Source organism: Amblyraja radiata, chromosome 26, assembly GCF_010909765.2.
Source record: "Amblyraja radiata isolate CabotCenter1 chromosome 26, sAmbRad1.1.pri, whole genome shotgun sequence".
NCBI classification, from domain to species: Eukaryota; Metazoa; Chordata; class Chondrichthyes; order Rajiformes; family Rajidae; genus Amblyraja; species Amblyraja radiata.
In genome coordinates this window covers 36,410,090-36,435,241 of record NC_045981.1, presented here as the reverse complement: position 1 = coordinate 36,435,241, position 25,152 = coordinate 36,410,090, and the positions used below count along the sequence as shown (strand labels likewise).

The 25,152-nt window shown below is 46.6% G+C and overlaps 1 protein-coding gene across 1 annotated transcript; it reads right to left on the bottom strand.

The window, feature by feature from the left end:
- Positions 1-9,291: 9,291 nt before the first annotated feature.
- On the bottom strand, positions 9,292-13,052 carry tob1 (transducer of ERBB2, 1). Its single transcript, XM_033044715.1, has 2 exons — positions 12,817-13,052; positions 9,292-11,168 (listed from the first exon to the last, which is right to left on the bottom strand). The coding sequence occupies exon 2, from the start codon at positions 11,004-11,006 to the stop codon at positions 10,029-10,031; it is 978 nt and encodes a 325-aa protein (XP_032900606.1). The 5' UTR covers positions 11,007-11,168; positions 12,817-13,052; the 3' UTR covers positions 9,292-10,028.
- Positions 13,053-25,152: the final 12,100 nt, after the last annotated feature.

Genomic DNA, 25,152 nt, shown 5'->3' with positions numbered 1-25,152 from the left:
CTGAAGTTACTGCAACACACAAGATCCTGAGTGGACAATGCGTTGTGATAATGGATAGCTCAGGGAACTGAGGACAATGGAGAACTAGCAGGGAAGAGGAGTTGAAGTCTGGGTCAGAGTAGCCATGATCACATTGAATCACAGCATGGGCTCGGCAGATCTAAATCTGCTCCTATTTTAGTTTAGAGAAACAGCACAAAAACAGGCCCAAGAGCCTGCACAGTGACACTATCCTACACACACACACACTAGGGACAATGTTCCAATTTTACCAAGCCAATAAGCATACAAACCTGTACTTCTTTGGAGTGTGGGAGGAAACCAGAGCACCTGGAGAAAACCCACGCTGGTCACGGGGATAACATACAAACTCGGTACACACAGCACTCGTAGTCAGGATCAAACCCAGGTCTCTGGCGCTGTACGGCAGCAACTCTACCGCTGCGACACCTTATTGATTGCATTTGAATCAGGTTCTGGATGTGCAGGAAAAACTGGAGGTATAAGATCCACCCTGGCCCAAACTGAATGACAGGAGGCCTGGGAAGCTGAATGGCCAACTGCGGCTCATGTTTCTTAGGTTCTGCTAGATGACTTTCAATGGCCAACCTTTCCTAATGCACTGAAAGGCCACCTGTGATCACTCTGCCCAAATATGGAGTGTTGCAGGAAAGCCGCCTGTTTTTCTTTTATATATTTAGCTCACTGGGACAGTTGACTATAAATAACAGATGTTGATCATAGTCGTTCCGAGCCAACTTTGTAATCATGAGGTGAGTTCCTTGTGAAAGGTCGCTGACCTGAAACATTAGCTCTGTTTGTGACTCCACAGCTGCTGCCTTACCTGCTGAGTATCTCAGCAGGTCCAATTTCCATTTGAACTCTCGAAACAAACATGTTCAGACGCACAGCAATCAAATCATTACCCATTTTGGCAGATTCTGATTTGATTATTGATCATGCTGATGCTGGTATTCCTGGAAGTTTCCTTGCACCTTCCTGCTGCCATGACCTCCTTACAAAAGATCCTTCTGTGTATCACTCATCACTACAAGGTTAACTCCCGGGATGGCGGGACTGTCATATGCTGAGAGAATGGAGCACCTGGGCTTGTACACTCTGGAGTTTAGAAGGATGAGTGGGTATCTTATTGAAACATATAAGATTGTGAAGGGCTTGGACACGCTAGAGGCGGGAAACATGTTCCCGATGTTGGGGGAGTCCTGAAGCAGGGGCCACAGTTTAAGAATAAGGGGTAGGCCATTTAGAACAGAGACGAGGAAACACTTTTTATCACAGAGAGTTGTGAGTCTGTGGAATTCTCTGCCTCAGACGGCAGTGGAGGCAGGTTCTCTGGATGCTTTCAAGAGAGCTAGATAGGGCTCTAAAAAATAGAGGTCACTGAGGGAGGGGGTGAGACTTTCAAGAGAGAGCTAGATACGGCTCGTGAAGATAGCGGAGTCAGGGGATATGGGGAGAAGGCAGGAACGGGGTACTGATTGGGGATGATCAGCCATGATCACATTGAATGGCAGTGCTGGCTCGAAGGGCCAAATGGCCTACTCCTGCCCCTATTGTCTATTATCTATAACCATGCCAGGCTCAAGTAGGAGGGCAGTAGACACCGAGGCAAAATAGAAGATGCGTGGAAAACTCAGGTGGTCAGGCAGAACCTGCGGAAAGAGAAGCATAATGTCGCAGGTCGGAGAACTTTCATCAGAACAGATTTTATTTCTAGCATTTTCTATTGTTATTTCAGAATTCCATTATCTGCAGTTTTTTAAATTTGAGTTTAGTTTAGTTTATTGTCACGTGTATCGAGGTTCAGTGAGAAGATTTTGTTGCGTGTTAGCCAGTCTGTCTCCTAAATTCTAAGCAGGTGAGAGACTGGGCTTTCTGCACCTGCACCATCTACAATGCACGAGATACAACACTCTTCACTTGGATGAAAGAACTGACAACTCTCAATAGGCGAGGCAGCATCTGTGGAGTGAAGGAATGGGTGACGTTCCGGGTCTCGAAACGTCACCTATTCCTTCGCTCCATAGATGCTGCCTCACCCGCTGAGTTTCTCCAGTATTTATGTCTACCTATTTTTCCAGCACCTGCAGTTCTTTCTTAAACAACTCTCAACAGCTCAGCACCATACAGGACCAAGTAGCCTGCTAATGTGCACCCTACCAACACTACACATTACCCCCCCCCCACCCCACACCCGTGGAACAGTGAGACTACAGTGTTGACCATCGACAGAATGGACTGGAGTTGCCAAACTAGGCTGCACTGACCGCACCTTCCAAACCTCTCCCACTGACAAGAAAAAATCACAACTCCTACCTGACCCACTGAGTTACTCCAGTACTTTGTGTTCTCTTGGCACCTCTGGGTTCCTCTCCAAGTCCCAGCATTCTGACTTAGAACCATATCCTTCATGGTCACTGGGTCCGAATCCTGAAGCCCCACTCCCTGCCTGCACTATGGGAGCATATTCACCAGGACTGCAGCATTGCGAGGAAGTGGCACACCACCACCTTCTGAAAGGCAATAAACGCTGGCCTTGCCAAAGCCCTTGTTTCTGAAAAGTGAAAAATAATCAGATACTGGATGGCAAATTTCCTTCCGAAGGATGTTAGTGGACAAGATGGTTCTGGTGACAAGACAGTGGTTCAAGTTACTACCAGGGCTCTGGCCTGCCATGCCATCAAAGTCCCTAACGGATAGGTTCTAACTTTAAGACCTCCATCCTTTATTCTGGAGAGGATCCCCACACGTTTCTGTAGATTGCTGCAAACCACAGCGTTTGGACTCATGGAAGCAGCTATCCCAGGAACGGTTAGAGTTAACAACAGTGAACGCAGCCTGCTATCTTGCTCGTGAGGTTTCAGCACTTTGGCCTTTGCAAACACGAGGAATGTTTGAATGTGTTTCACATCTGGTGTCTGCAGTGCACGATCAGCCTGCATTACTCAGCAGGCAGGCACTTGTAAATCACAGCCCAACACAGTGCACACCCTCACAAAAGTGGAACACAATTCCTCTCTGCAGTTTCAAAGGGATTGAGAAAAATAGAAAGCTACGGTGCAATATCAAACCCAGGCACTTGCAAACAATCTATCATTGACACACTCGGCAGGTTAATGACAGACTCTGTTGCAGAATGACAGACTGAGGCAGGAAACATGTTCTCGATGTTGGGGGAGTTCAGAACCAGGGGTCACAGTTTAAGAATAAGGGGTAAGCCATTTAGAACAGAGACGAGGAAACGCTTTTTCTCACAGAGAGTTGTGAGTCTGTGGAATTCTCTGCTCAGAGGACGGTGGAGGCCAGTTCTCTGGATACTTTCAAGAGAGAGTTAGATCGGGCTCTTAAAGATAGCGGAGTCAGGGGATATGGGGAGACGGCAGGAACAGGGTACTGATTGTGGATGATCAGCCATAATCACATGGAATGGCGATGCTGGCTTGAAGGGCAGAATGGCCTACTCCTGCACCTATTGTTTATTGTCTATACCACAACCTGCATTCTCCAGAGCTCCCCGATTCACTAATCCCTTTCCAATCCTCAGCCTGAGATCTCCTGTGACAATGTCTGCAAATAAAGATTCACAGTTCGGGTTTAAATAGTAAATGCTGTAATTTATCTTTATATTTGATTCCTCATTTGTAACCCTGTCTGTGAGATAGAAATTAGTCAAGATATTTCAGTGCTTTACACACCCCAACATCAAGGGTTTTGGAGCCACACTGTGGTGTAGCTGGTAGAGCTGCTGCATCTCAGCGTCAGAGACCAAGGTTCAATCCCAACCTTGGATGCTGTCTGTGCGGAGTTTGCAGGTTCTGCCTGTGACCGTGTGGGTTTCCTCCAGGTGCTTTAGCCTCCTCCCACATCCCAAAGACGTGTGGGCTCGTTAGTTGATTGGCTTCTGAAAATTGCTCCAAGTGTAGGATTTGGATGATAAAGTGGGGAAACAAAATGAGTGTGAACGGTGATCGTTGGTTGGTGTGGACTCAGTGGGCCGAAGGGACTGTTCCCATGCTGTTTCTCTAAACTGAAGCTGGAGGTCTGGCCCACACCAATTAGCCAGCTCGGATTCAGACAACCCACAACCTCACCACCAACACCTCTGAAATTGTGCCTTCCGCTGGCCCCATCCATCCAATGATCAAATTCACCACAGACACACCTCGACTCAGTCACACTAGACCCAACTGACTTTCACCATGTAAGAGTTTACCTTTAACAGCACTGAAGCTTCACACCTGAACAGGAGAGAGACTACCTGCGTCCTTCAATGACTTACCTTTACCTAGTTAGATTAATTTGGTTTAGGGACACAGGCCCTTGGTTCTGGTTTGTACCCAGAGGCCTTTCTCTTCCAGTGAATAGTCCCCACTATCTGGCATGTCATCACCTCTGCCCGATATTAATGCCGAGAAATTGGCACGTTTTTGTCACAAGCAGTTTGTGCACATTAAATTGTCACCGCTGAGATTTCTGCATGGACCAGTGGAGAAGGGAGAAATAGTGTTGTTAACTCCAGTGGCAATTCAACAGCGTTTGCAGCACCGAAGACCCGCGTTCGATCCTGACTACGGATGAAACGCAGGTCTGTATACACGCAGCAGCTCAGCTGCCAAGAATGTTTATCTCAAGTGACCTATGACCTGGTCCTGCACAGTTGAAATACCGAACTCACTTATTCAGAGAAATATTACAGCAGCATAAACCAGCACTGAGGTGGGAGATTGCAACCTTCACGTGGTCCGCGCTGTTTCAACGAATGCAATCAACCTGGCGTGCACAATCAAATAAGATCAAGTAGGACAAGTTGCCCCACAACTTTAGGCTGTGCACGCCATACGCAAGAAGAAGAACCAGCACTAATGTTGCTGGTAGACAAAAATGCTGGAGAAACTCAGCAGGTGAGGCAGCATCTATGGAGCGAAGGAAATAGGCAACGTATCGGGTCGAGACCCTTCTTCCTCCCTCCGAAGAAGTTCTCCTCGCTCCAAAGAGATCAGTCTGAAGAAGGGTTTCGACCCAAAACGTTGCCTATTTCCTTCGCTCCATAGATGCTGCCTCACCCGCTGAGTTTCTCTAGCATTTTTGTTTACCTTCGATTTTCCAGCATCTGCAGTTCCTTCTTAAACTAATGTTGCTGGCACACCCGAGGTTGGGTGCCTGGAACACTGCCAGGGGTGGTGGAGGAAGTAGATATGACAGTCGGTTGAAGGTTTTAGTTAGGCATATAGATACGCAGGGAATGGATGGCCTGCTGGAAGGGGAGAATATTTAACTCAACATGACATTTGGCACAGACACTGCTGGCCAAAGGGCCTGTTCTTGTGTTGTACACTTCTCTACACAGACTGTTGCTCCATACCCGACTCAGTACCTCTTCCTTCCCCACAACATTCAAAATTCCTCCCTACATATAACAGGAGGCCTGCCCAGTGAGGAAATTAGAATTTATTACCATAAAGCTTGTCCCAGCCACTCTCTCGTTGTGAACTGCTGCACACTTGCACCAGAGACAGCAGTTTGGCTGTCAAGGGTCAAGACTCTTATTACACAACAGAGCGATTATCACACTGCCTCACTAGCATGGGGACCTTGCCTTCATGCTTGTGGACAATTGATCCTAGCGTCCCAGACTGTTTTAAACATTCAATCAACACCTTCAACCATATATCTATAAACACTGAATAAGGGTTTAGACCCGAAACATTGCTCATTTCCTTCGCTCCACAGATGCTGCCTCACCCGCTGAGTTTCTCCAGCATTTTTGTCTACTATTTATAAACTGTTGTTTCTTTCTTAGCATTCTGTGAACAACCGTAGCATTTTTCCATTCTAACAATCCATTCTTGAAAGTGCTTCCTGCATTTTTTCCACAGGAGTAATTAAAGATGACCTTTTGTTTATGCTTGGATGAACTCCTCCCTGCCGTCACATTTAATTTCTGCAGTGTGCAAGTATGTTCTAACCAGTGGCACCATTTTCTAAAGAACTCCATTTATTTGCACTCTCCATTTTGAAAATCCAGGCTTTCAAGTATGGACAAAATGGATCGGCTATTAAGCCTGAAGGGTCTCGACCCGAAACGTCACCCGTTCCTTCTCTCCAGAGATGCTATCTGTCCTGCTGAGTTACTCCAGCATTTTGTGTTCAACTTCTGCTATTAAATGTCTGTGTACTTGTGGTTCAGCATCCATCCCTTTCTACCAATTCTCCAATCTTTCAAAAAATGTAGAATGTAAAACACTGTAGCACTGGAGCAGGCCTACAATGTCTGTGCCGACCACAATACTACTTTAACCTGCACATGTGCCGATGCATGAAAAATATCCCCAATCCCTTCCGAGATAAGTGTTTAAATGTCTCAAACATTGCCACCACGGAATTTCAAGTGCGCTCTGATTATTTTGTCCGGCGTAAAGGTGACGGACCATTAATCGCTGGCAAACCGGTGGTGTAGCTGTACTTCTAACATGCTCTAGTGCTCCAGAGAAACCTTTGTACAACATTTTTTTGTCGTTAATACGAATACCCCAGCAAATCACCTCTGTGCCATCTCCACTATGTGGCAATCAGAACCGCACACAATAAAAGCGTTTTATATAGCTGCAAGATGGCTTGTTGAATTTTGCAGTCAGCACCCTGAATGGTGAAGGCAGGAATGCCAAACACTTACCACCTTATCCCATGTTGCCATTTTCATAGAATGTACCTCCAGCCAGTGAATACCCCAATAATCCAGCTTCCACAAGACACTGGCCCGAAGAATTTCAAAGATTTACCACCTTCTGCATAAACTTCTTCTATACCTCAGTTTGAAAATATTGTTTGAAATTATACAACGTGCAAAGATCAACAATTTCTGTCGTGCCCCCTCAGGATCTTAAATGTTTCAAGAGCATCCCTCCCAAGGTCTAATTTCATAAGCTGTTCACGATAGGATAACTCTCTCTTTACAGAAATTAGACGAGTGAATCTATTTCCGACTGCCTCCAATGCCAGCATTTCTTTAAATAAGAGGACAACTTGTGTATAATACTCCAAGAGTGGAATACAGTTGTAATAACACTATTTCTAAATCTAGTCATCTAGCAATAAAGTCCATATGCCACTGGCCTTTCTAGCCAAATATGTAGAGCCTCAAATATTACACAAAAAAACAAAAACAATGCAGATGCTGGAAACCTTAAATGAAAACAAAATACTGGAAACATCCAAAGATATACAAAAAGTTGGAGTAACTCAGCGGGTTAGGCAGCATCTCTGTAGGCAAGGAATAGGTGAAGTTTTGGGTTGAGACCCTTCTTCAGACTGGCAGTCAGGGGAAGGGAACCGAGAAATAGAGATTGTGATATAGCAAACTGGAAACATTCACCAGGTCAGGCAGAAACTAACTTCTGATAAATATAAACATGTACCAAATATTCCTGACTTATCCAAAATATCTCAGCCTCCAACCCGAAACACCGCAAGGTCAGGCCAAGCTAATTTCAAGCAAACATCCTACAGCAAGCAAGATAGATCACTCGACGAAAGACGTAGTATGGTCATGGGCAGATTCATGGGTAATTGTCGGCCCCGTTTCCGTAACCGGCTTCCGTCTCCGCACCAAAGATCCCATAACGGAGCAAAGATACTAGTGCGGAGATGGAAGGCGGTTACAGAAACATCCTCGTAAAAATAAAAGTTCTTTGATAAAAATCTTCTCATTTTCAGAATTATAATTTATTAACACAAACCGTTCCCCCGCAACGTTAATTACACTGCGAGTCGGGTTACTGAAATGGATGAAAAAAAGGCCCACGTTCCGCTCCGTTGCGTACTGCACGTCAGCCCATTGCATTTAGAAGGAGTGGTCTATCTTGCTCCGCTTTTGGATCGTTGATTTCAAGCACCTGCTTTAATTTGATAGGCTGCTTGTGCACTCCCATTAAGATTTATGGCAGCAAAGGGAACAGCATTTGCTTCGAAGCAGTAAGCCAGCCAACTTTCCCCATCATCTTAAATGCCACCACGAACAGGAAAATCAGGTTGTGCTTCAAGCCTGGCAAAATAATCTCCAATAGTCTTGCTATTGAGGGAGTGCAGCGTAGGTTAACCAGTTTAATTCCTGGGATGGCTGGACTGAAATATGATGAAAGAATGGGTCGACTGGGCTTGTATTCACTGGAATTTAGGACGAGAAGGGACCTTACCAAAACATTAAAAATTCTTAAGGGATTGGACAAGCAAGATGCAAGCCATGATCATATTGAATGGCGGTGCTGGCTCGAAGAGCTGAATGGCCTACTCATGCACCTATTTTCTATGTTTCTATCTTGTCCAGAGAAAGGGAACAATTGCCAACGTCTTGGCTCCGAGTGTACAGATTTCCCAAGCTGGTCATTAGAGGGAAAGTCAACCTGAAACATCACCCATTCCTTCTCTCCAGAGATGTCGCCTGTCCCGCTGAGTTACTGCAGCTTTTTGTGTTTATCATTCGAGGGAAAGGCCTGTCCTGCTGTAAGGCGCGGCTGCTGCCTCGAACCCCACCAGCCTGCATCACTGCCTCACAAACCATATGCCTGGTTTCCTCAAAAATGCACACATCAGGTTCTCAAAAGAACACACCCATCCTGTGAAGCTCTCACTAAATTCACAACTTCTACATTTCAGGAAAATATTTGGCTCACTAAGTTTGCCAACTCAGAACAATGCAGGCCTTTACTCATTTCAAGGTAAGTCAGTTTCACACAAATGCCTATCCACTATTCCCCATTCAAAGTTCCAGTTGTCTGTGCTCCATATTGTAGAATACTCGTCATCTTTACACTGACAGGGTTGGCTTTAATGTTGATTTCATTTGCCCACCAGTTGAGAACATTTCACATACCTACCCTTTTGAAATACTGCTTTAGTTCAGTTACCACTAACAAATTATCTCAAGGGAATATAATCAACTTTTTTTTAAATGGATGAACAAATTAGTGGATTATAAGTCCAATGCTAGACGATATTCATTAGGCACTATATTCATAAATCTCTATTTAATTCAACCATGTATCCCAGATGCTCCATATTCTTGTGTAGCAAGGAAATATACAACTCGCGTAATTAAAAATGCTCAAGCCATCAATTCTTCGACAATTTCATACTTTGATGTTACCTTATTTGGTAATAGAAAAGGAAGCCCCAAGACGTGCTTTTTTTTTTTTTAAAAAGCATTTTAATACAAACCTTTACCAATATAAACTATCTCAGTCCCTCTTAACAGGTAAGACACAAACTCAATACTTTTGTTATACTGTTTTTATCAAGTATTGCACAAGGTAGGTACAAAATTAATATTACGATTACATTTGTCCATAATATATAGCAAAAAAAAATTTTTTTTTACTTTTAAACTCTTAACAGAAAATACAAATATTGTTTTTCCAAAAAAGGTGAAATTTCTACACTTTAGTCACCATCACTTGGGAATAGTCTGTACACAATCTTCAGTATTTTGATGTCTCTGAATGGATTTTTTTTTTTACAATTGTAAAAAAAATATGCAAACTATCGCAGCCATCACAGATCACAGTAGTAAAAAGATATAAATGCAATACCGTGTTGTAGAAACAATATATACTCTGTATTTTACAAACTTCATACTAAATTAAATTATACAATTACAAAAAGACCAGAAAGCCCACTTTTATCATTAGTGCCAATTCTTAAATTAGCCCATGTCCTGTCCTCGTGTAAATACTGTTCAGGAGGCCACATCTCCACAACATTTTCCATTTTTCTTTTTTTTAATTTTATTTTAAAAAAAGGTGCACAGTCCATATAAAATCATCTTTGTGCTCGGTTGGCAAAACCAAAAATTGATGCTTTTTAAATAACCAAGTGCCAAACTACAAGCTTTTAACGCTCCAATTCAAATTTTTTTTTTTTTTTTTTTTTTTTAAGTGATCTCAAGGGATTTAAGGGGAAATACCCTTGGCTTCAATGAAGTCTAAACTTTTATAATTATAGAGCCAGAACCTCTAATTAGCCATGACAGGTTGGAACTGCTGGTTAGAATACTGCATGTTACTGAGGCTGAAACTCAGACCATCCATGAAGGACTTTTCACTGAGGCCTCCATAAGCAAACATGTCAAAGGCATTACCATACTGGAGAGGACTGAGGTTTAGGGCGTTTTCCCCTGGGAACATTGCGCTGGAACCCCCTTGCCCCTGGATGCCAGGGAAAATAAACTCCTTGGCATTGGGGGAGAGGGCTGAAGTCTTCTGCTGTTGCTGGCTGCCCACACCCACACCAAGCCCATAGAGAGAGTGCATGGATGTCGACAGGGCCTTCTGCTTCAGCAGGGTATTCACATTCAAGCCGAGGCTGGTGGGGGACGCTCGAGCAACTTTGTTGTTGCGGCCACTGCTCTTCATTTTGGTCGAGCCGAATTTTGTAGCAGCAAAAGTGGCAGTGGTGAATGTTAAAGGGTGGGTGGAACGAGGCATGAAAGTGGGGCTCACAGCAGCAGACTGACCGAACGGAGGAGAGGGAGAGCTGGATACAGGCGATCCACCCACTGGGTCGCAAATAGGCATAAAGACCTGGGCCTCGGGGTTGAAGCTATTTTTGATTTCTTTGTCCAGGTCATTCCCGGTATCGTTGCTGTCATCCACATATAGCACCTTGATGGGACCCTTCTCTCCAATCTGATAGGACACTTCAAACGGGTCGACCCACACGCTCAATTCCTGAGGCAGGTTGTCACGAACATCCTTCATGTCCAGTCCACTCTCTTTGGCAGCTCTCTCGATGACAGGGTCGATGGTCTCCCCTATGTGCACACACCTATATCCAGACCCTCGATATGGCTTGTCCGGGTACCAGTGACATTCATATTTCTTCTTCAACAGCCGTTCCAATTCCTCTCCAAAGATGTTGACCCTTCGGCGTGGCAGTTTATTGTACAAGTATGAGATAATGAAGTTGAGTGCTACTTGGATTTCAAGCTGCATAGCTGCACAATCGCCGGAATGAGTTGTAAACCCTGCGTTGCAAACGAAAATAAATACCTATTAACTTCTGAAAGGCAGGGTTTAGTATGCCTCAGGGTAGCTTGATGTCTTACAGCGCTGGTTAAGATGGAATTTATGTTCGTCAGATGTGCAGTGATGTTCCTTGAAAGGGGGAAGAAACAAAAAAATAGAGTAAGAAAAAAATGGGCAGGTTCTGTGCCATAATTTGACTGTCACGACCATTGTCGTGTTACAGAGCACTTCTGGAAAACGAGCTGGCCAGCAGCCTTATTGCTTTTCACTAAATTATAAATGTATGATGTTAGAAGCAAAAAAAAATAACCAAGAGGATATTACACCTCACCACCTCTAGTATATTTAAGTTGATTCAAAATTAGAAATCATATTAAAGCCAGGTGGCTTTTGACCAAAAAAGTCAACAACCTTCAAAATAAATCAAACTCCTCTGTCATGCATTGAGCAATGAAGGCAACTGCCCAATTGGATGGGAGTGGAGGGCAGCGATCTGCAGAATAAATAAATCTCCTCAAAATAACCGTGCAATACATCCACGGGGAAAACTGTGTTTAAAAGGTTGTGTTTGTTCATGCGTGAGATTATCCTGCTAGGATTCCAGGTCCTTTTATGCTCCAAGTCCCACATTGACGTCAAACGCGTGATAGCGCAGCACACAGAATGCACAAGCGTCACAGACTGCAAATACCAGGCAGAATGCAAATGACCTAATTAACCCCAGCACTGCCAGAGATAGACAGCCCTCGCATCAACAGCAGAGAGAGACTCAAACACGGGCACTGACAAAGGCAATCTAGTGTTCCCAATTACCAGCATGACAGGCACCCAAGCCCCAAATGGAACAGCAGGTAACCAGTTTAAACAACTCCAGCTACAGCAAGAACAGCAAGCAGCCGAGGTGGTTATCTCTGGATGTCGGGGAGGGGGGAGATTATCAGGGTGGTTGTTGGGTGGGGAAAGGTCTGGGAGAAGGGGGGGTGGGGGCTAGAAGAAACAAAAAATGGCAATAATTGGAAGCTTAATACCAGGCTGGGGTAGATGAACCACTGATCAAGGCAGGGTAGCGAGGAGGGGGTAGGAGCAGGGCTAGGGGGTGAGGCAAGGGAGAGGGGGCAGTTGGGAACAGGAGCAGGGCGGGGGGGCGAAAGCCCCAACAGTAACGCCACTCCCCCAGTCACCCAATCAAATGCACCCGCCGCACACCCAACAGACCAAAACCCTTCATACTCTCTCCCTGCTCACACTCGCCCTGCTTACACTAGGGGTTTCACACTTGCCCTGCTTACACTAGGGGTTTCACACTTGCCCTGCTCACACTAGGAGTTTCGCACTCGCCTTGCTCACACTGGGGGTTTCACACTCGCCCTGCTCACACTTGCGGTGGAGCCTACACTCGCCCTGCTCACGCTTGGGAATTCACACACTCGTCTGCTCACACTCAGAGCGGTCATAAACAACCTGCTCACACAGAGATGAGAGTCACACACTAGCCCTGCTCATGGGGGGCGGGGGGGGGGGTCACACTCGCCTGCTCACACAGAGAGATTATACACGTCTGCTCACACTCGGGGCATCGCACACTCGCTTGATCACACACTCAGAAGTCGTCGACGACTCTCGTGGGGGGGGGGGGGTGAGGAGAGGCGACACCCCCGTCCCTGCTCACACTCGGGGGGGCGACACCCCCGTCCCTGCTCACACTCGGGGGCGACAACCCCGCCCTGCTCACTCGTACCCCCCCATTCCTCTCCTCGGGCGAAGGTTCCAGACTCACTCGGTTGCGGGCGGCCTGAGGGTTTTCGCCGTTGTTCTTGATTTAAAGGCCCCTGTGTGTGTGGGCACCTGTCAGCGGCCTTGTTGCAGCTCCGTCAGTCCGTCGTTCGGTCCACCGCCACCAGAAGCCGCTCCTCCCGCCCGCGGTTACAACTCATTGCCATGGGTCGCGGCGGCCGCTATTTATAGCCTAGCTGGCGCGGCGGCAGGGGCGGGGGGGGGCAAGTCCCGGAACTACATTCAGCCGGACACGTCACCGTGACTGACAACCTCCCCCTCCGCGCATCCCGGCGCTCCCATTGGCCGACGGCCGAAGAAAATCCCGCCCCCTGACCAGGCCGCCGCTGTGATTGGATGCGCGCCACGCCCGTCACTGCGGGGATCGTAAACACTGCAGCCCTTTAAAAACGAAGGCCGCGGAAAGTAGCGCGGCGTTTCGAATCGATTTTCTACCGAAAACCATCGGGGAAATGCACCGACCACACCTTGATTCAGGTTCGGTTGTCAATGGTGAGCGCGTATGAAACGTTATCATCAATAATCTCAGGTGGAATTGTGTGGAAAGCGGCCTCATCTCAGGCGCGGAGGAGTCGACGGTCAGCCGGCAGCTGCACTCCCCTCGCTCTGATTGGGCCGGACGCCACGGCTGTGCGGCTTTGGATTGGCCGCTGGTATCCAAGGCGGTGACGTAGCTGCCGAGCAGGCTGGAAACTGCCGGCGATTGGCGGATGGGAGCGCCCCTCCCCCCGGCTAACGACGCGCAGGCGGAGGGTGGAGGAGGACAACAGGCCGCGATCTCCATCATCCTCATTGATAAGTAAACCTACTAACGCCATTGCCGCCTGTTTCAGGCCCGCTACCCGGCCCGGTTGAAGGGCCGTTCAATGTCAAACAGCGAGGGCGCGCTCGCTGTCGCGGACGAGGCTCGGGCCCGCGCGTGGAACCCGGCCTAGCTGCAGTGCACCCCCTGCACCCAATATTTACCCCTGCACCCAATATTTACCCCTGCACCCAATATGCACCCCCTGCCCCCAATATTCACCCGTGCACCCCCTGCACCCAATATTTACCCCTGCACCCAATATGCTCCCCCTGCCCCCAATAAGCACCCCCTGCCCCCAATATTCATTCACCCGTGCACCCCCTGCACCCAATATTTACCCCTGCCCCCAATATTCACCCGTGCACCCACTGCATCCAATATTCACCCCTACATCCACTGCACCCAATATTCACCCCCTGCACCCAGTTACTGGGCAGTGTGACCCAATTGGATCATACCGTCCATGTCTGTGTTCGTCCACTGTGCACACATGCACGACCTGTTATTGCATTTTTATATTGAATCAGGAAGCACCACTGCAACCATGCACCATGCCAGATTGTGCCACCACTACAGCCATGCATATTGCCACAGTGCATCACTGCAGGTTTCATAATATCATGTGATAGGAGCAGAATTAGGCCATTCGGCCCATCAAGTCTACTCCTCCATTCAATCATGGCTGATCTATCTCTCCCTCCTAACCCCATTCTCCTGCCTTCTCCCCATAACCCATGTCACCTGTACTACTCAAGAACATAGCATTGCCATGGTGCACCACTGCAACCATGCGCTACGCCAGGGTGTACCACAGCAACCATGCACTGTGGCAGTGCTGCATCCACAAATTTGCAGACATGTACTGCCGCAGACATGCACCTTGCCAGTACAGTGTTACAACCATTACCGTGCCTGAAATGAAAAATAAACAATCTTAAACTTTACTGTCAATACATTTATAAATATGTTAAGAGGAGAATAAAAGGCATTGTGGTCCCCACAGTGAAGCGCAATGGAAAATCAGGACAAGGGTGAACTGCTGAATGCTTGCTGTGCATCTCCTTGCAAAATGAAGGATGAGAGGTAGCTGCAGCAAGCTGCTAAGCCATACAACTGGCCTTATTTGTGTGGTTACCAAAATCCATTATCAGGCAGTTTCACTGAGCAGATCGATAAACATCAGCTGATCAAAGAAGGTCGTGTTTGACTATCCTGGTTGCTTTTTTGAAGCAGTTATAAGCATGGTGAATAGAAGGCATTTAATCAGCTGTTATACGTGTTAATGGAGAGAGGCCAGCAATGGTGAAGGGGCAGGGTGATGTATCCATTATCCACGTCAATAACAGCTGGTGCACGATACATAGTGGAATGAGAATATGTAATGGAACATTGGCCCTTATCTTGCGAGCGAAGTAGGAGGGAGAAGGAATGATAACCATCGTGCAGAATTCTCAGCAGTCAGCCTGAATATAGTGTTGCGCGCTGGGCCTCACACACTGCAAGCTGCCTTGAGAGGAGGTGCAGTCTCGGGGTGTTGCAGGGCTTTATGGGTTAGAAGAAGAGGACATATGCTATAAGATTGACTTTTCACCAGTTTTAAGGGCTGATATGATCTAATATACACACACACACATATATATGCGTGTGTGTGTGTGTACTTGTGAGTGTGTGTGTATATATATACACACTGAACTTTTTTTTCACGTTTATTATATTGTTTACAGTGTACTATGTTTACCTACTCTGTTGTGCTGCAGCAAGCAAGAATTTCATTGCTCTATCTGGGACATATGACAATAAAACACTCTTGACTCTCTGGACCCGCTGAGTTACTCCAGCTTTTTGTGCCTATATATTCGGTTTAAACCAGCAACTACAATTCTTTCCTACATATCTGTTCCGTGTTTACACAACTTTAAACTGCAGTCAGGTTATTCATGAGTAAACCCTGAACGTGATTCTTCATACAAAGCCCTCTCACTATCTTAACACAGATCCTTGAATTGGCTGAGGAGACTGGGACGGGTCAGTGGAGTTTGGGTAGAGTAGTTACTGATGTCTGCAGTCTATGGTCATGTATCCCTTACAGTCATGCAGTCTGCAAGTGTGCAACTCTAGCAACGGTGCAATGCACTCAAGCCCGCCACACTTGCACTGTGCAAATAAATATAAACGGACCAAAATTGTCTCTCACTGGGGAGAGGCAATAGGTAAGTCAACATCTGTGGAGATGGTGGGGAACATCAGGCAAGGACTCTTCAGGAGAAGCAGATCCTGCCCCATGATAATCTCCACACGTACAGCTGCACAACTTTACCTTGTCCTTTCCCTTCACATGTAATGGCCGACACGTTGTATACTTTCCATTTCTGCTTGTATTCTTCATCCTGCCCATCTGAGCTCCAGCCGCCCACAGACCCTCGCCATTGGTTGCTCAACACGTCCATCTATGTGCAGGAAGGAACTGCAGATTATGGTTTACACCGAAGATAGACACAAAATGCTGGAGTAACTCTGCAGGACAGGCAGTATCTCTGGAGAGAAGGAATGGGTGATGTTTTGGGTCGAGACCCTTCTTCCTTCTCTCCAGAGATGCTGCCTGCCTGACCTGCTGAGTTACTCGAGCATTTTTGAGTCTATCTATGTGTTGTTCCGCCCACACAGCCTTGCCATTGGCTGCTCTCCATGTCTATCAATGCCATGGCCCACCTATAGGAAGTGGAACACACTGAGCACCGTCAAACAGCCTTGAGTCTCTCGACCATAAATAGTAAACAGAAGGGTTGGAAGAGTGGTCTTTACCGTGTCCGGAATCCAGCCCCCACCCCTCTGGGATGTCTCGCCCCGGGACCATGCTGGGAGGTTGCCAGCCCAGCCTGTAAATTTCCAACACCACCTGTTCCTATCTCTGTGAAGGTTCAAAGCTCAGCAAGAGGCCGCGGATTGTCACTCAGGAGGCAGCACTGGCCTGGAAAGGTCACACCCTGGCACACGGTCTCTACCTGGGTGACTGCTCCACGTCAGTGTGAGCTTTACATAGCGCTGAGCTCACCCGCAATGCAGTCTCACACAACATATGGGAAACATTCCAGCACAATATTTAGTGTCTGCTTTATACCTTAGAAATATTCTAGCGGACACATTCAAGGAAAATAACCCTCCTCTCTGAAGCCAGATAGTTAGCCAAATGCTGGCCTGTAAATATATTCATCTGCAAACCCCCTCCTAATCTCCTAGCACCCTGATCCACCTTGCACAGCCCCAACCAACCCCCTATCAGCATGGAAGCACCACAGACTTTGCACTTATGATTGCTCTCTGGACATTCAGTTTTACACCACCATGATCGAGGTTACTTTGAATAACATAACTTATTGTCTGTTTAGTGTTGTTGTGTTCAACATGCCGGCAAAGTTGTAACAAGTAAGAATGTCATTGTTCCGATTCATATTTGGTGCAAAAGAGTTTAAGAAGGAACTGCAGATGCTGGAAAATCGAAGGTAGACAAAAGTCTGAAGAAGGGTTTCGGCCCAAAAAGTTGCCTATTTCCTTTGCTCCATAGATGCTGCTGAACCCGCTGAGTTTCTCCAACATTTTTGTCTACCTTCATATTTGGTGCATATGACAAATCACTCCTGACAATCGAGCACCAGACTTCACCCTCATTCTCCTGTCACTTTGGACCCTCGTGCACTCAGTCCAGAAATATTTCCATTCTTACTGAAATAAAGGCAATGACATTTGTGCAGAGTGTTTCGAAATCTGTCCTATGCAATCTTTTGGTCAAACTATTCACTGCTTCCGATTGTCTTAACATCACCTCCCCGACCCACAACCTCTACCACCACCAAGGACAACAGCAGGAGACACGAGAAAGCCACCACAGTAGCTTACCCTGACACTTGCACACTATCCAGACTGCTATTGGTATCAGTTTATTGTTGTCACATGTACTGAGATACAGTGAAAAGCTTTGAGTGCTACCCAGTCAAATTATACTCGACATGAGTACAATCAACTCACACACACAAGTACAATAGGTTGTGCGAAGAGACAGAGAAATAGAGTACAGAATCTTGCATTGTCGCACTTTATATTAGTTACAGAGAATGTTACAATGACGTAGGTTGGAAGATCTGGGCTGCACCCTAGCTAATGGGAGTGTTGGCTGACAACAGAAGGAAAGCCTTCAAGCGTTTGTATCTCTGACCCACGTAAGAAGGGAGAAGAGGGAATGACCAGCGTGAAATAGGCCCTTGATTATGTACCCCGCTTTCCCAAGACAGTGTAAAGTGTAGATTGAGTCGATGGTGTGGAGTCTGGTCACATGATGGACTGAGCTACATCTACAACTCATGTAATTGGGGTTAAATTCTGGAACTCTCTCCCCATGCAAGAAGGCACCTCACCATCAGGTTTTCAGACAATTGGGGGGGTGCAATAAATGGCTGCCAATGCCCAGACTGAAAATTAAACAAAGCCTGGAAATCTATAACCCAATCATGCAACTTGCAATGTTGCAGACCAACAATGTAACCTGAGAAGCAACCAAGCTGCAATAATTAGATACATGCAGTTCCTTGCCACATCAGCAGTGGGTCTCACCAGAAAAAGCCCACTGTTTTTTTGGAAGGAACATATCTTCCTCTTAACAATAAAGCTTCTATATAAACATTCTCTGCACTGAATTACACAGCACCTGCCTCCTGGAGCAAAGACTGTGGCTTTTCAGATTAAATGACATTGATCTAATTCTAAACAATTGATAATCAGCAATCTAATTGTCAGTCATTATTAGTTTTGGCCGTTAACAAAGTTACAGTGGATCAGAATAAATGGTCTGTTTTTTCACGTGTTGTGTGCAGGTCTGTAATGGTGCCCGGGTCTCCGAGAGACCTTGCTCAGGGCTCTGCATCTTCTCCTCAGGCAGTCCTTCAGGGTCGACAATAACTTGCTTCCGCTCTAGTCTTTGTGTTCAACGTGGATGACTGATGAGGCCAGTGCACTGCACTCTACCCCAAAATTCATTGTCACGGATGGCTGTGGAGGCCAAGACATTGGATATTTTTAAAGCAGAGATTGACAGGTCCTTGATTAGTAAGGGTGTCAACGGTTATGGGGTGAAGGCAGGAGAATGGGTTGAGAGGGAAAGATAGATCAGCCATGATTGAATGGTGTGGACTCGACGGGCTGAATGGCCTAATACTGCCCCTGTGTCTTAAAGTATAAAACCGTTGCCTTTGGTGCTCCAAGTGCCTATCTGGTGTTGCTCTGAACTTGGAAGATAAATAGACTCCCCAATCACTGGGCAGCATACACCCCAGCGGTATGAACATTGACTTCTCTTCAAATAACCCTTGCTTTCCCTTTCCATCCCTCCCCCTTCCCAGTTCTCCAACCAGTCTTACTGTCTCCGACTACATTTTATCTCCGTTTGCTTTGTTGTTACCTTCTCCCAGCTAACAATGATCTATTCTAAAGTACACAAAAAAGCTGGAGAAACTCAGCGGGTGCAGCAGCATCTATGGAGCGAAGGAAATAGGCAACGTTTTGGGCAGAAACCCTTCTGCACCCGCTGAGTTTCTCCAGCTTTTTTGTGTACCTTCGATTTTCCAGCATCTGCAGTTCCTTCTTAAACACAATGATCTATTCTACATTTTCCTTGATCTCCATTCCCTTTGTCCTATTTTCAAACCTTACACTTCCTTATTTATGTATCTCCCTCTCCTCTGCAATCAGTGTGAAGAAGGGTGTCACCCATTCCTCTCCAGAGATGCTGCTTATCCCACTGAGTTACTCCAGCATTTTGTGTCTATCCTCAATCCCTGGTCCTTGACCATTGAATAGCCTTGCGGCAGTCAATACAAAATTGTTTGAATAGTTGCTTTTACTGTGTCTGAGATCTTCCCCTCTACATTTCTGCTCCGACTCCAGGAGGTCCTTCTTGAGCTGGGGATGGAGCAGTTAGACAGGGTTGGCAAAAGGGTAGGTGAAGTGTTGCTGCACTCGTTATACACGCTGCCACCTGCTCCTGGCCAAAGAACTCTGAGCTGAAAGTCCGATTCTGAATGTTTGTTCTCCATTTTGACCAGTAGTGAGCTGGGGAGGAGTTGAGGTACATTTTCAAGGCGTCTTTGAGCAGTTCCAGAGCCATTTCCTTGGTCCACCTGGAGCTCCCTAGCAGTGATGGAGCGCCGTGCAGTTTAGGCCACTATTTCAGTGTGCAAGTAGCAGAGATAAAGGGCAGTGCGTCCTGCTCGGGTACCAGGTGTGCCCAACATTGAGTGTCATGGTTGTAGAGTAGTGAAGTGATGCAGAGTCCATGATGGTAACCAACAAAGTCTAAATAATGTTTGTGACAATCGGCGCCTGAATGGAAAGGAAACTTTGACAGAAATTTCCCAGAAGAGAAGTTGGAAAAATTACATACAAAAATCTTTAGCTTTTTATTGAATCCACATCACAAGATTAGAAATTGTTCAGCCAGAGCTGAACACACTTCTCGGCATCTGCTACAATTACGTCTTGCGCTTCATGTGCTTCTTGTGCGTGATGGTGGAAAGATTGGCTTTAAACCTACCTTAACCATTTAAAACAGATAACCTAGTCTTGCCCTGGAGCTGTGTGCAGGTTTAATAAGATGTCCTATTGTCAAGGGCAGAGCTAGAATTAACCGTGGAAACACCCTAGAGATGTCTCTGATTGACCTCGCTATGTGCCTGCTCAGACCACATCCACAAAGGGAGCCTGAGCAATGTCTTCAAAGAGATTGGACCTAGGAAGTGCCAGGCCAGACACCCCTCTCTGGACAGCTGGTATTCTCAACACTGTTGCCAGCTTGGGCTGTCCTGGCCACACCACTGTATACAGGCCTGCAAGTGTCTGTTAATCTGATCATATCTTCTCAAAGTAAGTTTAACAAAAGGCTCAAATAGTGGCACGTGTAACCGCATGTAGGGGTGTAGTGACACACAGAGATTTTGGGAATGGGGTGGTCTAGAGCAATTCTGGGGATCCTGGAAAACATTCTCCCCACAATTGTGATCACCTTGTTCAGTTAGCTATTTGTCATTGTGTGAGGTTGTCAGCAGGTTAGTCCTCTATATACAAAGATTAGAAGCACTCACCTTGGTAATACCTTATCATTGCCATTGGACTATATTTGGATTGTCACAATTCCAACTGATCTTGAACTAGCCAAGATGAGTTTATGCAACACCGTAGTTAACCATTTCCAAGGTCACAAACATTTTTCACTCACTGGCCAGATGCAGTGAAACGGCATCAGAAGGAAAAGAGTGGAGCCATTAGTGGTCCCTGAGGAAGATTGCTGTTGGTGGGGGCCAATCATCCCAGCGGCAGCACTGTACGACAGGCGTTCCTCTAGGCTGTGTCCTGCACCCATCCATTTTCAGCTGTTTTATTAATAACCTTTCTTCCATCGAAAGGTCAGAGTAGAAGTGGTCACTGCTGGTTGCACAATGGTCAAATTCTGTGGCAACTCTTTAGCAAGTGAAACAAACCCTGCCTGCATGCAGTAAGACCCACGTAACATTCAGACATGGCTTGATAAGCGGCTGTAACAGTCACTCCACAGAGGTCCAGGCAATGCCATTCCAACAACGTCAAACTTGTCTATCTCTCAAACAAATTAAACTCTCTGCTTGACGTTCATCCCATCCCAGGACCAACTCCCTCCATCAGCAACATCCAGCATGTTACAACTGACCAGAAATTGACCCCAGCCCACCGCACCGCACCCCCTCCCACCCGCCTCCTCACCCCAACCCCCCCTTCTCCCCACCTCACGTGCCTCCTCACCCGATCCTACTCCTCCTCACCCCACCCCCACCCCACTCCTCACCCCATCCTACTCCCCACACTCCCATCTTCCTCATCCCATCCCCCTGTCCTCATCTCCTCTCCTCACTCCTCCCCCTCCTCATTACCTCACCGCTGTCCCTCTTTCCACACCCTACCCGTTCTCCTTTCCCATTCCCCTCCTCTCCCCACCCCTTCCACCCCTTCCCCCCCTCCTCACCACACCGCTTCCCCTCTCCACCCCACCCACCAGCCCATCCAAACTACAGACAGGCCAGCTATCAACAACGTTTGGAGGTAGAGAGGAAGATTTTTCCCTCCTCGTATGACTGCTACCTCACACCTGCCATGAACTGCCTGGCTCCAATTTACTGTAGACTTCCCGACTAGAAATAATTTATCTTTCTACCCTACCCTCCCTTTAATCATGTTAAACTCAACCTAGTTCTCATCCCAGTTTTTTTTCTGCTTGAGGGACTATAGCTCTAGCCGACACAGCTTGTCCTTGTAACTTAATCTTTACATCCCAATATTATTCTGATGAGTTAGAATAAATTAGTCTTCCTGAGATATTCCATGAAAAAACTGGAGAATTAGGCCATTCAACCTATCAGATCTGCTCTGCCATTCGATCATGGCTTTTCTTTTTTCCCCTCTCCACCCCATTCTCCTCATAACCTTTGACGCCCTTACTAATCAAGAACCTATCAATCTCCGCTTTAAAAATACCCAATGACTTGGCCTCACAGCTGTCTATGGTAATGATTGCACGGTTTCACCACCCCCTGGCTAAATAAATCAGTCTAAAGAAGGATTCCGACCCTAAATGTCACCTATCCAAGTTCTCCAGGGATGCTGCCTGACCCGCTGAGTTACTGCGTCTATCTTTGGTATAAACCAGCAACTGTAGTTATTTGTTGTTACATGAAGACATTTCCACATCTCCATCCTTAAGGTGTGTCTTTTAATTCTGAGGCTGTAGGCCCTCTGGTCCTATACTCTATTGGAAACATCTTCCCCATATCCACAATATCCCAGCCTCTCATTATTGAGTAGGTTTCGATGAGATCTGTTTCATCCTCACTCTACCCTCACCAACATTCCCTCCTGACCAGACAGACGCACAAGCACAGTAATGCAGCATTGATCTAATTTCTGAACCCAAGGTCCTCTTGAGGATAGTCCCTGCATGGTGAGAGGCACTGCACTGTAATTCATTGCAAGAGAAATGTGAGAAGGTGCAATGTGGAGACCTGACAACTGACCATTGACTGAATCAGCTGCTGTAACTGTTGGGAGGTTATTCAGTTAACTGATTGCTGTACATGCTCAGACAAAGTGGCACTGTGCTCTGAATGTTGGAATGGTGCACAGGGGCTTAAAGGGCTCCACTGTTGTGGACAAGGTTTTAGTAAACTGCAGTTACACATTCAGTCAGCTTAAGACTCCGTGTCGCAGGAGAGAGGCCACTTGTCCCATGATTGGTAAATCCTATAAATGATATAACTTTCCAAATCTGCAACCTAAACCACTTTGAGGACCAAGTGTTGCAAGGACATGAGGACACCGCTAAATGCCAGATCTACTCGGAACTGCTTTGGAGTATCGTGTGAAGTTCTGGTCACCAAATACAGGAAGGATGCGGAAAGGGTGCAGAGGAGGTTTATAGACAATAAACAATAGGTGCAGGAGTAGGCCATTTGGGCCTTCGAGCCAGCACCGCCATTCAATGTGATCATGGCTGATCATCCCCAATCAGTACCCCATTCCTGCCTTCTCCACATATCCCCTGACTCCGCTATCTTTAAGAGCCCTATCTAGCTCTCTCTTGAAAGCATCTAGAGAACCTGCCTCCACCGCCCTCTGAGGCAGAGAATTCCACAGAATGATGCTTGGATTAGAGAGTATTTGCTACAGGGAAAGATTGGACCAACTTGGATTGTTTTCTCTGGAGCGTTAGAGACTGAGGTGAGACCTGATAGAAGTATATAAAGTTATACATAGGGTAGAGAATCTGAACCTTTTTCCCAGAGTGAAAATGTCAAATGCTAGACGGCAGAGCTTTAAGGTGAGAGGGGCAAAGTTTAAAGGAGATCTAGGGGCAAGTTATTTACACAGAGGGTGGTGGGTGCCTTGAACGAGCTGCTGGGGGTGGTGGAGGCAGATACGATAGTGGTGTTTAAGAGACTTTTAGATAGGCACTTGAATATGTGGGGAATATGGATCATGTGCAAGCATATAATAGTTGTTCTTGGCATCATTTCTGCACAGACGCTGGGCTGAAGAGTCTGTTCCTGTGCTGCACTGGTCTATGAAGTAGAACACTGTTTGTTTATCATTGCTGGGTATAATCGGCGAGCTCCATCCCACCAGCGGTGCTGACCTTCATCAGCTCGAGAAGGTGATCACCACCATCTTAGGGTGGTTAAGACTATTCAATGTTGCTTAATGAATAAAAAAAGGCGTGAGTTTTCCAAGCAATTCAGCAATTGTTCAGTGAAGTAACAAAGTGTAAAGCCACATTGCAGTTAGTATTACGGATGGTAATGGACTGGGAATGTTACTGAGTAACAGACATGTCCCTAAAAAGACATAGTACAGCTGGGTGGCTTGGAAACCAGGCTACATCTTATTCAAATTTGTAAAAAATAATTATTGGACTTTGTCCATCGCTGGCATTCGTACACCCATTGTGTCCTGGCTGGCGATGTGGTGCTGCCTTGAACAGCCTGCCTTCTGGTGATGGTTCCCCCACAGTCTTACTGAACGGGTGATCACGGGTTAGACGGTGAAGGGCCATCATATATTCCCTCGCCAGGACAGTGTGCGACTTGGTGTGGAATCTGCCCCTGGGCTTGTGTCGCTGCAGCCCTGGACCCGAGAGATGGTGGAGACCTTGTGCTGTTGCCAGTTTGTTGCAAGAGCCCCGTGTTTCCACGCACTGTGGGCAGTCGGGCCCAGCTGACCGGTATGTCTGACTGGTTTGTCTGTGGCCTGCTCCCCACATGGCCCTATGTGCCTGGATCTTGCTGCACCACTGTTTGTGGGACCGTCCAATGATCGGTAATAAATGCAGCCATGTGTTCACAGAACTCTGCTAAAAACTGTAGCTTTTGCAATATTAAACACACAAGCGTTTCCACCGTTCACGTCGAAGGTGATGATCTGGAGCAACATGGCTCCTTTAAAATGAGCGGACAGGTTTTATGGAATGGGTGTGAAGCACACACCTAGTGGGATGACACAGGGGCATTGAATACTCACAGGCCACTGCGATTAATTTAATGACAGTTGTTACTTAAAGCCAGAACAGCTGCTGTGTTCAGGATTACTGTGTGTTTATCTGTTCTTACCAAAATTACTCTCCATGTTCCTTGACCCCTTGTGGTTAATCCATAAGCTGATAACTGTGACCTGTGGTTTTAACAGTCAGCGTTTGTGACATGCACGGCAGGCTGGCGTGGGCTGCATGCAGAGAGTTGTAGTGAAATGGCCCTTTCCCTTTCTGGCTGCAATAAGCAACAAGTATCAAGATAGGACCTCAAAAAAAACTCAACCACCTTGTGTCTCCCAAAGTGGAGACACAAGCAACTGCAGATGCTGCTTTACAAAAAGTACTCAAAGCGCTGGAGTAACTCAGCGGGTCAGGCAGCATCTGTGGAGAACATGGATACATGACATCCCAACCCGAAA

What these genes read in the sequence shown, in the direction of transcription:
- tob1 (XM_033044715.1), bottom strand. Translation starts at nt 11,006, where the DNA reads ATGCAGCTTGAAATCCAAGTAGCACTCAACTTCATTATCTCATACTTG.